The sequence below is a fragment of the Trichoplusia ni genome, chromosome 3 (assembly GCF_003590095.1).
Source record: "Trichoplusia ni isolate ovarian cell line Hi5 chromosome 3, tn1, whole genome shotgun sequence".
Lineage (NCBI taxonomy): Eukaryota > Metazoa > Arthropoda > Insecta > Lepidoptera > Noctuidae > Trichoplusia > Trichoplusia ni.
This window is the reverse complement of record NC_039480.1, coordinates 2,297,740-2,311,427: the sequence shown is the minus strand read 5'-3', so window position 1 is coordinate 2,311,427 and position 13,688 is coordinate 2,297,740. Positions and strand designations below refer to the sequence as shown.

General features: G+C 37.2%; 3 protein-coding genes across 3 annotated transcripts; 1 reads left to right on the top strand and 2 right to left on the bottom strand.

The window, feature by feature from the left end:
- Positions 1-1,369: 1,369 nt before the first annotated feature.
- Positions 1,370-3,335, bottom strand: LOC113508847 (zinc finger protein 28-like). Its single transcript, XM_026891993.1, has 3 exons — positions 3,124-3,335; positions 2,130-2,734; positions 1,370-1,787 (listed from the first exon to the last, which is right to left on the bottom strand). Exons 1-3 carry the CDS (start codon positions 3,234-3,236, stop codon positions 1,594-1,596), a joined length of 912 nt encoding a protein of 303 aa, XP_026747794.1. The 5' UTR covers positions 3,237-3,335; the 3' UTR covers positions 1,370-1,593.
- Positions 3,336-3,577: 242 nt separating this feature from the next.
- Positions 3,578-6,820, bottom strand: LOC113508848 (RNA pseudouridylate synthase domain-containing protein 1-like). Its single transcript, XM_026891994.1, has 5 exons — positions 6,411-6,820; positions 5,467-5,704; positions 4,906-5,076; positions 4,370-4,487; positions 3,578-3,797 (listed from the first exon to the last, which is right to left on the bottom strand). The coding sequence occupies exons 1-5, from the start codon at positions 6,513-6,515 to the stop codon at positions 3,599-3,601; spliced, it is 831 nt and encodes a 276-aa protein (XP_026747795.1). The 5' UTR covers positions 6,516-6,820; the 3' UTR covers positions 3,578-3,598.
- Positions 6,821-6,895: 75 nt separating this feature from the next.
- On the top strand, positions 6,896-11,659 carry LOC113508846 (tubulin glycylase 3C). Its single transcript, XM_026891992.1, has 5 exons — positions 6,896-7,349; positions 7,992-8,165; positions 8,622-8,778; positions 9,394-9,525; positions 9,991-11,659. The coding sequence occupies exons 1-5, from the start codon at positions 7,125-7,127 to the stop codon at positions 11,592-11,594; spliced, it is 2,292 nt and encodes a 763-aa protein (XP_026747793.1). The 5' UTR covers positions 6,896-7,124; the 3' UTR covers positions 11,595-11,659.
- The last annotated feature ends 2,029 nt before the right edge of the window (positions 11,660-13,688 follow it).

Here is a 13,688-nt window from a genome sequence, read left to right as displayed (position 1 = left end):
GAAGAACTTCCGTTGTTGTACGAAAACCAAACTCTTCTTTCAATAGAAAAAAACGTAACTCACTTCAAATAAAAACTACTTAGCCAAAGTTGACAAAGCCATTTTACGTTAAATGAAAAAATAATCAACAATATCGGTTCAACCAGTCCGAAGTTCTGAGGCAACAAAGTTTAAAACAAACTAAAAAACCGGCGAAATTAAAACCTCTTTTAAGAAGTCGGTTGAAATTCAGGATCAACTCTTACACTTTAATCACAACAATAAACACTTGTATTTAATAAATACTAAATACTGGAAGTCATTAACAATAAATAAATAAATATAAAACTACTAATAAACTACAACAGACGCCAAAACGCCATCTTGCTTTTAAATTTCACGTTGAGGTAATTTTTTAATTTATTGAGATACTTTTTATTCCTATAAGAATTTAAATAGATTTTGTTGCACCAAAAATAAGTACTACATTATAATAATTATTATTGTAAAAGTCTTGAAATGATTTTTAAAAATCTCTCAAGTATATAGGACCTACAAAATAATTATTTGTAGTTAAAAAATACAAAAATATTAACCGGAACTACAGGTTCATAAGTTACTTTTTTAAAAACAGACAGTGTTATAGTCATTTGACCATACAGCCTATTTTTATATAGCTTAATATAAATTTACGTCAAAAAAAAAGAAAATTAATCGCATTTTCATAAATCACAATGTTAGCTTAATTAACAGTGTGCATTTAATTCATCTTTGTTTTTAACCTTTTTAGATAAATACTGGAACTGTATATTTAATACTTAACCATATTTTGTCTTTATTTATTTACTAGCTGTTGCCCGCGACTTCGTCCCCGTGGGTAAAAGATATAAGTTATGATTTATACCTGCCCTGTTTTTTCACATTTTCCATTGTATCTTCGCTCCTATTAGTCGCAGCGTTTTGTACCAAGCAAGATGGGTCGACGACATAGTAAAGGTCTCGGGTCGAGTCTGGATGAGGCTAACACAGTACCCGAGAAATTGGCACGAAAAAGGGGAGGCCTATGCCTAGCCCAGCAGTGGGAGGATAATGGCTGTTGATGATGATGTTTTGTACCTACACAGATCCCTGACTGGTCTCTTGTTGATCTGTCATTAGGGCTCTACTGAATATCTGTCCGTGTGTCTCCAGGCTGTATGCTAATGATTTCTGTGGGAGGTGGCCGGCTGGTATTCAAAATGAAACGAACCAAAACAGAACAATTTTAGAGGGTTTACTTATTAATAAAAACACAAATATCACAATAAGAAGTATTTACAAAATAATTTGATATAAAGTTTAACTTTAACATAATATTAAGGAATTACTTAAGACTAGATATAAGTTTATCTAGACTTTACCAATAATAATTATTTATTGCTACAATAGATTTTAACTTAATATAAACTACTTTTGATCATTAGGACAATCTATCCCTCAAAGGCAAGAGATCTTTGCCAAGTAGGAAAAGCAGGTTGCCCAGCACTTTGCCCAGCAGTGGGCATAGATTAGATTTACATGCTGCACAAAAGTATTAAGTCCAACACTTTGCCCAGCGGTGGGCATACATTATTTTTACTTTCTCTTCCACCCATGTGCCACTTTAAGGTGCTGTGTAAGGTTAATGCGTGACTTGAAGATCTTCTTGGGACAGTGTGGGCACTCCACGGATGCCGACTCCGGTGGATGGACATACTTGCTGTGCTGGTGCAGGCAGAGGCGACTCTTGAACTCCTTGCCGCAGACCAGACATTTGTGGATCTTATTACCTGAGGATAGAAAATAGAAAGGTCACAAATATATTATCTGAAAATTTCTTCACTCTAGACAACCAGTCTAACTAAGGGATACCATGTTGTCTGTAACTGGGTTGAGGAGGTCAGATAGGCAGTCGCTCTGTAAAAATACTGGGATTATTATCGCAGGGATTTTCACAAACATAAAAGTCATATTTACAAAGACACCCAGACTCAGAACAAGCATTCGTGGATCACACAAACACTTATCCCACAGGGATGGAAACCGCGACACGTCGCGCTAATTAGGTTTGGCGTGGTGACCTCAACCACTCGACTATCCAAGCAATCAATAAAATAAAATATTATGCATACCACTAGGATGAACATTCCTCTTATGATTCGACAAGTACTTCAAAGACCGGAACTTCTGACCACAAAGATCACACTCTTCGGAATCCTCAATCGCTTCATGTACCAACTTAACATGCTCCCTCAACGTCAGCTTCGATTTAAAATTCCGATTACACCTCCCACAAGTCAATATCACATCCGGTTTCCGATGTTCATTCAACAAATGCTCTTTCAAACAGTACTTTGGTAGCTCTAGTAAGCATATCGGACAAGCAACAGGCTCTAACAAGTCCTGTTCATCCATAAAATACCTCTCTTCGACTTCACGCATGATCTGTTGGAAAGTTTTACGTTTCCTGACCTTCTGCTCCGGCCTGCATTCTTCACGGTGTATCATTAGTAAGTTCCGTTCTTGGAACGTACTCTGACAGTTGCTACATTTGAATAAAACTCTTCGGTAATTGTGCATCGTCACCATGTGGTCTGAAAGGAGGTTGGAGTCGAAGTCTTCGAGGCAGTGTAGACACACCATGAGACCGGTTTTTGGATCCATCATTGCGTCGGTTGAGTTGAATTCAATCGGTTCCTGGTTGGTTTGTACGCATTGTGCCAGTTCCAGGAGAGCCCTGGAAGCAAGATCCCTTTTCTTTTAATGTATCTATCAGTTAGTTTTGGTATGCTGTTCGTGTGTATAAGTAGAGTCATAAATTCTGTAAAATGAGATAATCTCAACAAAAGCAGTTTTAACATTTATTAAAAAAATTAATACTCTTGTTGAGAACTTAAAGTTTGATTAGATTAATTTAAATCGGGACCTTTTATTTACTTATTATTTAAAACCGGGTTTTTAATCATGAAAGAGATTGTTTTTCTTCTACTTTGAAACGAAATTGTCTGACAAAAAGTTTGAAGAAAATTAGCATAATTAAAAGTATAGAGAGAAGACATAGGAAAATGTATGTTTTGCCAAGAGACTATCATTTATTAAGTTCTATAAACAAAAAGGTTTATTTACATGGTATTGAAGTGATCTTCTTCATCTTCCTCTTTTATTTCCGCCTTTACGGTAACTTCTATATTGAAAGAGCTACCTTCTAAAGGATCCGGCTCTCTCTCCAAACATTCCATGTCCAAAACAGTATTTATTTGATCAATTGTGACGAAAAACTCGAAAACAAAAACACAAATCGATGGAAACGCCGACTGTTTTGATCGATCTGTCAAAATCGCAAGTGACAGAAATAGGGATGTGGAGTACGTAGGTTGGAATCGATAAAAAAAATCATTTAGAGAATGGATTTAAGGGTTCGGGCTCAAAAATTCCAAAAATGTGTTCTGTAAATATACTTGTACCTGCGTAGTGGTACCCTGAAAAAAGTTCGAATTCGGCATTGTGTGGTTTGAGTTGCAAATGCAGTTAAAGTTAAATTAGGAGTAGGTAAAGCCGAAGAAAAAATAAAACTATCGAATAAGTTTGTCAAATTTTATGATTACATCTTAAACATCTTATACTGCACACCGATAACGTAGGATTTGTCTAGTATTTCGCACACAGCGTTGAAGTCTTCCTGCTTCCGGTACTTATAGTACGACTTCTCTGGCTTCCACTTGGCACTGAACCTGGGGTCCGAGAAGAACGGCTCCGTCGTCTGGATGTCCAGGGACTCCTGCTGTAGGGGTAACACCAGCCTGCGGATACAATAAATGGAATATAAGTATGTAATAATAATGTACACCCTCTGGGTATGTTACGGAGATCCCTTTTTATGTACACTACCACCTGTTATTTTTTTGTTATACCTGTAACAACATTAAATAAATATTCTATTCTATTCTATTCTATTCTAATGTTCCTTATCCTTTTTGATACCAGTTTTAACGGAAGATTTGGTGTCAAATGCCAAGAAACTTGAACTAGTGGACAATACTATCGCAATCAGAGTTGTGTAGAACATACACGAGCGATGCCTTGGCTCAGAGTATCGGTTCCGGAGTGTTTATACTCAGTGATAGCACTGATAGCCCGACACATCCCTGCGCCATGCACTCAGCGTGGCTTGATGTCAATCGTATTTCACGCCGGAAAAAACGTCACAATAGTATTAGAACCTTTATAACCTGTATTATAGTCGTAAAATCAATACAAAGTGCAAATCCATACCAACTTATCTTTATTACATAAAAACACATTCCCAAAAAAAAAACTGTTTACTGTCTAACGGAGTAGAAACGGGTGAACTAGTAATAATTACAAAAGTTACCTAGTAGCGTGCAGAAACATCCGATGCGGCATGCTGTCTCTGGAGCCGCTGTAAGTGTAGTCGCCGAGTATGGTGTGCCCTATCGCGCTGCAGTGCACGCGCAGCTGGTGTCGACGTCCTGACGGGGACAGATGAACAAATAGAAAGTGACATGCCATATAATATATGTGTAGAGACCTCAATGTTTTTAGCTTTATCAAGTTTTCAATACATGTCAATTGCAGCTTTGGTAAACAAAGGGGAAAAACGGAACCCCTTACAGAGGCTCTGTTGTCTGTCCGTCCGTCTAAGAACTGGCTGTATCTCATGAACAGTCATGAGATAACAGACAAAACTCCCGTTCAGTGTCGCGAGTTCGAGTCACAATTAACCAGCTTTTTTCGTTTTCTAGCGTGTTATAAAACAGCCACAATTATACAAATAAAGTGACCATTGTAGTAGCTTAGTTTCTGCAAGATTCTGTTCCAAGAAATGATACAGATATCTATAGCTTTTTACTAAGAAACTTATCTCAACTCGCTGTTATCGCATCTTACCTGTGATAGGTTTCAACAGCAAAACGGAGACAGGACAGTTCTCGTAGTATCCGAGCTCGAGGCGGAGGGCGCGCGTGTGTGCGTGTCGCGACTGGAGACACTTGGCCGACGCCTCGCTCGTCGTCAGCGCCGACATGCGGTGGCTCGAGTCCGCCGTCGACTGGTCTACACCTGTAGAGTAATGTTGTAGTTGAATCTTGAAGCAGTCATAGGTGTCTAATCAGACAAATAAAGTGGGTAAGATTTACAGATTAATAAGTATAACAGCCGTCACTTCATCCCACCAGGCTACTTCCTTCCTCTTACTGTATAAATATTACATTCTCGTAACATCAAGCAATAAAACGACGACTCGACAAGAAGGTTAATTCTGGAAACTTCGTTATCGTAACCTGTAAACGTCCTCATCAGAAAAATTAACAGCTAAACATAGGCCTCCCTGCTTTGATATTATCTCTAGTCTGCCGCATCCTCCCTTCCCCTGCTATCTTCTATATATTCTGCCAATATCATCTCCAAACTCCGTTACTATACTCAAATGTAGCATCTTTACAAACTCACCAACATCAAACTCAATATCAGCGACTTCAAAAGTCACATGTTCCCGAACGACAGCGAGATAATATTTCTTCGTCAGCCTCTTCTCGAACAGCTGGCCGGCCCTCGCGGCCGAAGACTTGTTCTTGGCTATGCAGAGGACGCCACTAGTCGCGTAGTCTAGTCGCTGGACGAAGTGCAGCGGGTATAGAGAGGACGAGAGGTGCGAGTCAGGGGACGCGATGTGGTACGTCACTGTGTTCTGTAAATGTTACTCTATTAGTAACTTCTTTAGTTTGATGCGATGGTAGGACTAGGAGATCCATTAAACCAAAATCACAATTTATTCGAATAAGGCTACTAAGTAGCACCTTTTGAAGGTCAGATTACATTGGACAGCACCAGTTTCGCCCACCCTTCACTTCCACTTCATTGATAACAATGAGCCAACCACCATAGACCATAGTTAATATTATTACGGATGTGGAAGAGAGGGCTGAGCTGCACAACGTTGTCATTTACCATCATCCAGCAAGTCAGAAAATCTACAAAATCGCTCGGGACGGGGTAATTTTGCACGAACCTGCGTTTACGATCGCCCAAATGTGCAGGGTAAATAGAGCACAGCAGAGAGATCATTTTTTGAACCAAGTCATTTATAACTAATGAGTAGATACAACAAGATCAAAAATGTGTAAGTGATTTTACTAGAATTAATAAACTTTGCGTTTTAGCAACGATAAACTACTTTTTTGATATTAAAGCCAGATATAGAAATAAAAAAAACAGCTCCAAAAATAAAAAGTAAAAAATATTTGGTTGATGACTAAAATATCGACTAATGATCAACGAAGGAAACTACCAATTCCCCTCACTATCTTTAAGTGTGAGCTTGCTATGCTATAGGAAAACATAACCTAGGTATTAATGATGTTTTTTAGCAACATTTAATAACATGACTGTCTTACCTTTTCATACTCATCGTCCGAGTTAATATACATATCAAATGGTTTATTAACCACCAAATAATTATCACTTTCGTACAGCTTTTCGACCGCCATGTTTGTTGACATGTACTGTACCGCGAATTTTTAAATACAATGCGTTCAGTTACAAATCTCTAGTAAAATGTGGTGTTGTAAAATCCAAGGACTTTTTATTTCTAGACAGTACCTTTTATTTAACTTTTTAATTGGTGGAAAATTCGATACTCTGGGACAAAATACCGACAGGAGAGATTTAAAGACAGTTTGAATAGCCCTATCTACGTAGCAATCAAACATTTCCTCCAGTGGCATTTTGTCCAACGAATACCGAAAAATTTTATTAAATTTATCTCATTCCAGGATTGTAGATGCTCACGGAACCAACAAAAAATTTTGACTGACACCGTCAAAACAAAACAAAAGCGCATTTTATTTTTACTAAGAATATATTTTGCGACAGACTCAGAATTGCCATTTGACTTATTTTCTTTATTCCTTCAACTTCTTTGAACGCATTTAATTATCTGTCAAAATAAACTTCAATAACAAATAATGCTACTAAATTGTGTAGTTCATTCTCTGAACGGAATTGTTCAAATTTTATAACATTTTCGAATGATTCGGATTATATAAGTTATGATCTATTCGTCTCAGATTTAGGTAGTGTTTTAGAACAATTTGCGTAAATATCCAAATATGAAGCGTGCAAAGCGTCATAAAGTGAAAAGCGAAAAGGCCGAGACCTCTACGTCCCAGCTTCGGGACTCTGAGACCCATGACCTGGCGTATTACATACACGATCGTGTTGAGTTGATGCATCAAGTATTTTCAGTGTTAAAGTACAAGGAAATAAAGGCTATAGCGCCGGCATGCATCCGTAATATATCTCTAGATGATTTACAGGAGCTATGCACCGAAGAGGTTTGTTATTAAGGCCATATAGTTTACTGTAACGTTTTGTCTACCCTGATTCCGCTGCATAGCCATTTCCTAAGCCATTGGTAGCGTCCAGTGTCACGGAATTCATCTGTTAAGCTTGTGTTATAGGTCAACTACCTGTCCCATATACATTAACTTATTTTATTTGACAAAATAATTACATAGCAGAACTTTTATTTTCGACTGTAACAACTTTGTAAACAAATTATTTTGTTAGAATGAGGAAATGTTTTATGATTTATCACACACCTGAAATTAAGTCTCAAAATTACATGCCTAAATAGACTGTGTATATCCAAGCCTTCAGATTGACCCACTGACCCAACTTAGGGTTGAAACCATCCACAAATAACAAGAACTAGTGCTATACTTTCTAAAGATACCTAATAAATAATAGGCTTGAGTTTCATCAAGAGAATTATACATTTTTTTTCAACAAATCCCTCCTTCCATATTGGGTTAAGAGGAAGGCGGTGTCAGACTTGTACTTATTTAAACTTGCCCATATTCCTTCATTTGTCCTTTGTGTACCGAGGCCACACAACCCTTCTAGACTACCCTGCTATACCGGGAAAACAGAATTATTCTCAAACTGAATAATATCAAATCAACCCCTTTTTTCAGTTACTAGGTATAAGCTCAAAGCGTCTCTGTGCGATCTTGGATGGAGCGGAGCCACCATCAGACACGGAGTCTTCAAGCCCATCTCCTCCACCTGAGAACTTGGAGACCATCTCCCTGGATAGTATATCCTCGGATGAGGAGATACTGAGCCAGGCCAGCTCGAAGAAGAAGAAGGTAAGCATACATGACCTGTTTTTAGTTAAATAGCGAAATGATTAAAATGGAAAGTATTATTGAGGCTCTGCTATCAGCCTGTCATGAAGCTGTATCTCATAAATCTTGGTAGTTGTTGTTATAACAACTAATATGCAATAAAAAATCTTAATTTTTGTAAGTGACAAATAAATTTCAGGAAAAAAGAAGAATTAATTTTACTTAAAAGTTTATTTGCCTCCAATTTGATTTGTATCTCTCAGTTTCGTCACTCCAACTCACTTTTGACTGGTTTTAATTTGCTTTGCTTTTACTTCACTGTGTCTGTCTTCATTGTTGGCACAGCCTAAAACTATACATTATCAATATGAGTAGCCACCTGACACACAATGGGCCGACTTAGGAAAACTGAGCCCATCACCAGTAACCAGTAACATTTCCAACTGCAAGTTATATGATTCTGTGTATCTCTCGTAGCACAAACACCGTCGCTCCTCCAAGGGCAAGTCCCGGGCGGCGTGTGAGGAGCCCCCCCCCCGCGCGGCCCGCGCCGGCCTCACGGTGTTGGAGTTGCTGGAGCTGCAGGCGCGCGCGAGGGCCATCCGCGCGCAGCTGCAGAAGGAACAGGCGCACAGTCAGTCTAGACAGATATCTATATTCATTTAAGACTAGCTGTTGCCCGCGACTTCGTCCGCGTAGTTAGAAGATATAAGTTACGATTTATACCAGCCCTGTTATTCCACATTTTCCATTGTATCTTCGCTCATATTAGTCGCAGCGTATATAGCGTATGGTATACAGCCTAAAACTTTCCTCGATTCATTTTGTTTCAATTTGAAACAGTATTTCCTGTGATTAGCGCGTTCAAACAAACAAACTCTTTAGCTTTATATATTAGTATAGATAGATTAAAGCTTTGCTCATTGAAGTCGCTCCTTGTAAAACACTGGGACTGAGCTGAAACCGGTTGGACTGGAAGAAGACCACAACATGGTTGGGAAAAGGCTGATGATGATGACTTTTAAGTAACATTCTTTGAACGTTACAATCGTCATAAACACAGCTCTTTGTATCGCTCGCCTTAAGTGTATGAACACAAATGCTTATAAGACCCCTGCAACTGTAACACAAGAATAAATAATAGTCATTTAAAAAATAAATTAAATAGTATACTATGATCCAAATCTTCTAATTATCATTTCTGTCACTCAAAACTAATCTCACATTTTAAACACTCTTTTTTGTACAGAAACAGCCTCAGAGACGGTGGAAGTGGGCGCGCGTTCATCAGAGAGCGAAGTGGAGATTAAGGAAGAGCCGCCAGAGGTCGTGGAGATCAGCAGCGAGGATGAGAAGCCGACCTTGGAACAGCTGCAGAGGCGTGAGTACCCTGGGAGGGGGCATAGCATACAGCATCCTCCATGGATTAGATGAAACTAATGATTCAGGCGAATTCGAATGAATTACGAATGCAATAGAATGACACACTTAAAGTGCGAGTCAGACTTATAACACTGACGGTTCCGTACCGTATAGGTTTAAGAAAGAAAATTTGCGAAGACAAGATGGTTGTCAAATTGATGACCGTTTCATTAGTTTTTGTTATAACGGCAACCAAGATGCATAATATTATCAAATGTCTTAACTAGACAGTCTGATGGTTCATGAGATCAAGCCTGATGACAAAAATACATTATAATTATTATTACATTATTATCTTTTTCTAGTGTAGTTATTTGTACGGGTCCACGAGAATGTCTCGCATGGTTTCTTAAATATTTATTGTTGCCTCTATTAAAGACTTATAAATCACCAATTAACTTGAGCATCACATCTTTTATTACAGAAATATCTCAAGAATCTCAATCTCAAACAACAATTAAAAGAATCAACGACATGGTGGTCATAGCGCCTCAGAAACCGACGCAAAAGATACGACTCAACAGAAAAGGTAAACCCACAGAAAAAGATACCACTCCCACACTCACAACCACTCCCGCAACTAACACAGAAATCGCAAAAGATACCGAAAAAGGTAAACAGGAGAAAGATAGAGCTAAAAAGAAGAAGAAAAGAAAAAAGGTTAGCAAAGAGTATGATGATACAGATGAAATTACTCTACAGCTCTCTGATACAGAGAAAATGGATCTTCTAGAAGATTTAGACAGAAAGAACTATGATAATGTCAGCTCAGACTCTTCTGATACTAGCAACGATTCTTCTTCGCCAAAGATAAAAGATAAATCTAAAGAAACAGAGAAAGAAATCGTTGAGAATGTACAGGAAGTTGTTAATATTGAAAAAGATACAGATTCTGTTATAAAAGATAAAGATAATGCTAGTGAAGAAGTAAATAAAGAAGTTGTTACAGAAGAATTAGTTAAAGATGTAGAAATGGATTTAGGCAAAGATGTTATAGAAAATGTAGAAATAGATGTTCCGAATGATATAGAAGAAGGTAAAGATAAAGATAACTCGGAAATACAAGAAAAAGTAGAAAAATTACCCGTAGAAGTAAATACAGAAGAATCACAAAATGTAAACGTAGAAAGTGAAGTAAAAGTTACAGAAGTACAAGAAGATAAAGGAGAAGAACAAGAAAAAGGAAAAGATATAGAAACGGAGAAGTCAGAAGGAGAAATATCGGACAAAGAGGGCCCAGAAGTAGAAGTCTTCTGTATATCAGACGAGGAGACTAAAACCAAGAAGAAAAAGAAGAAAAAAGATAAAAAGACTAAAAAAGATAAGAAAATCATTAAAACGGATTTTCGTGAAGGCAACGATGAAAAAGATCTCAAGATCTCTATAACCATAGACAATACTGCCAAAGATTTGACAAAAGATAAAAAGATGGACATAGACAACGCAAGTCTATCAAATGACGTACAAGAAATCAATGAAATCTTTGAACTTTCAGACGATTCGTCTGCATGCGAAGAGATTTTGTCTATGGATCCAACGACAACAGAAATAGAGGCTTTATCAGCTAAAATAGACGAAATAGATGCTGGAAAAGATAAAATAGAAGATTATAAAGATATAGAAAATATATCGTGGAAAGATAGATATTTAGATAGCAAAAAAGTTAAAAAGGTGCTAAATACAGCAAATATACTAAACGCGTTAAGAAAGAAGAATATAGAACTCAAAAATAAGTTAGCAGAGAACAAGAAAGAAGAAGCGAAGAAGAGAGAAGAAGAAAAGATAGAACCAGAGATTATAGAAGGAACCATAGACCATTATAACACTCTGGAAGGTTCGACAAAATACGTCGATCCTATACTACCGGGAGACTTGAAGAAAGATGCTAAATTATTGCTGAAAATGTATAAAAAGCTGTTGAAATATAATGATATGAATAAGGAATCGAAAAAGGAAAAGAAAAAAAAGAAAAAAAAGAGAAAAGATAGTGAAAGTGCAGAAAAGACAGTAGTTAGTACAAATATTTAGAAAGATAAGCTTTGACGACCTCCGTGGTCGAGCGGCGTACGCACCGGTTACAAGTTGCCGCTAGCTCTGAGGTCCCGGGCTCGATCCCCGGTCGGGTCAATGTAAAAATTCACATTTCTACATTGTCTCGGGTCTGGGTGTTTGTGGTACCTTCGTTGTATCTGAATTCCATAACACAAGTGCTTTAGCAACTTACTTTGGGTTCAGAACAATGTATGTGATGTTGTCCGCACTTTTATTCATTTATAAGTGTCAAGTATTTGTCCTAATAATATTATAAACCCGAAAGTTTGTATGTATGGATGTTTGTTACTCTTTCACGCAAAAACTACTAAACGGATTTAGACGAAACATGTTACATAGATAGTATATAACCAGGATTAATACATAGGATAGTTTTATTCAAGATTTTATGTTCCCGTGGGATTATTTTCGATCTTTAAAGTGGTTAACTACTCAAATGTTAGGTACCTAAATAAATCCCTACTTCCCTACTAATATTATAAATGCGAAAGTAACTCTGTCTGTCTGTCTGTTACGCTTTCACGTCTAAACCAGTGAACAGATTTAAATGACATTTGGTACAGAGATAAAGTTGACCTTGAGGAAGAACATAGGATAGTTTTTATCCCGGACTTTTGAAGAGTTCTCTTGGAAACGCGATACAACCGACATCGACGCGGGCGAAAAGCTAGTTGAGAATAATTGCGTTTGTTGTCTTTAAATTATTACCTTGGACTTAAGTTTCAGTTATTAATATGTATAATTACATAATGTTATCTAGAAGAATTATAAATTAAATATATAAATGTGACGTTCAAAATTATATGTATTTTATTCATTATTCTAAAACACCACTGACAAACGGTGAAGGAAAACATCGTGAGGAAACCTGGATTACAAATATTGGAATCTGAAACCCGCAGTGAGCTAGCGTGGTGAGCAATGCTCAAACCTTCCTTAAGAAGAGGCCTGTGCCCAGCAGTGGGACGTATATGGGCTAGGTTTATTATTATGACTTCAGTCTATGATTTTAACAAAATACTCGAATAATTTGCCAGCAATATCATATCAATTTCGGTTCAGCTTTTTAATCTCATCTCAGCCTATTGCCGTCCACTGCTGAACGTAAGCCTCTCTCAAAGCCTTTTATTAATTGGTCAAAAGGACAAGTGAATACGAAAGCTTTAGAATCTGAAATCCTTTAAAGTCGCCCAACATTGAAAAATTGGATGGTAGTTTATTTTAAAAATGATTTATCATCATCATCATCATCTCAGCCTATAGCAGTCCACTGTTGGTCACAGGCCTCTCCATAATTTCTCCAGCTAAAAATGATTAAATGAAACAAATTTTAATTAACAAAATAATAGTTTATTATGAGAATCACAGGCTTTTAAATAGATAATAACAAACATTGGTACAACTATATGGCCAACATTATTACACAAGTCACGCCAACATCGCCAACATTTGTTCAACACGCAAATGTTTGTATTAGCAACATTTTACTTCACATACAGGGTGTAACAAAAATGCCTTATTGCTGAAATAAACATCTTGATTTATGACTGAAAAACTATATGCAAAAAAACCGGTCAAGTGCGAGTTGGAATCACGACCCAAGGTCTCGTACAAATAGGATGAATTAAAACAATTGTTTATGAAATATGTACAGTCGACGATAGCGTGAGTAAAAATGAATAATCTGTAAAAGTTACAACACGGTTCAAGAGTTAAAATCTGGTGACAGATGTACAGACAGTGGGAGACCTATTAATATAGATCCGTTTAGATTTCCGCTTCGGGTTCAGAACCCTGAAGAGCGACCTTACTAAATTCAATATTGATTTCTTGGACTAAGTTTTCAGTTCCATACCCAAAAGCGATTACCAAAAAATTACTGCATTTACGATACACCCTGTAAGTATCATACAAAAAAACAACATATTTTAAATTACTTATTACTAATAATGAATGTCTTTTAAAATTCAAGATGTTATGAAAAAACCATTAAATTAATGAGAGGCCTGCAGTGGGACACTTACAGGCTGGTGTTATTAACAGCTTCGGTAATGGCGCCCCACCGTGGGG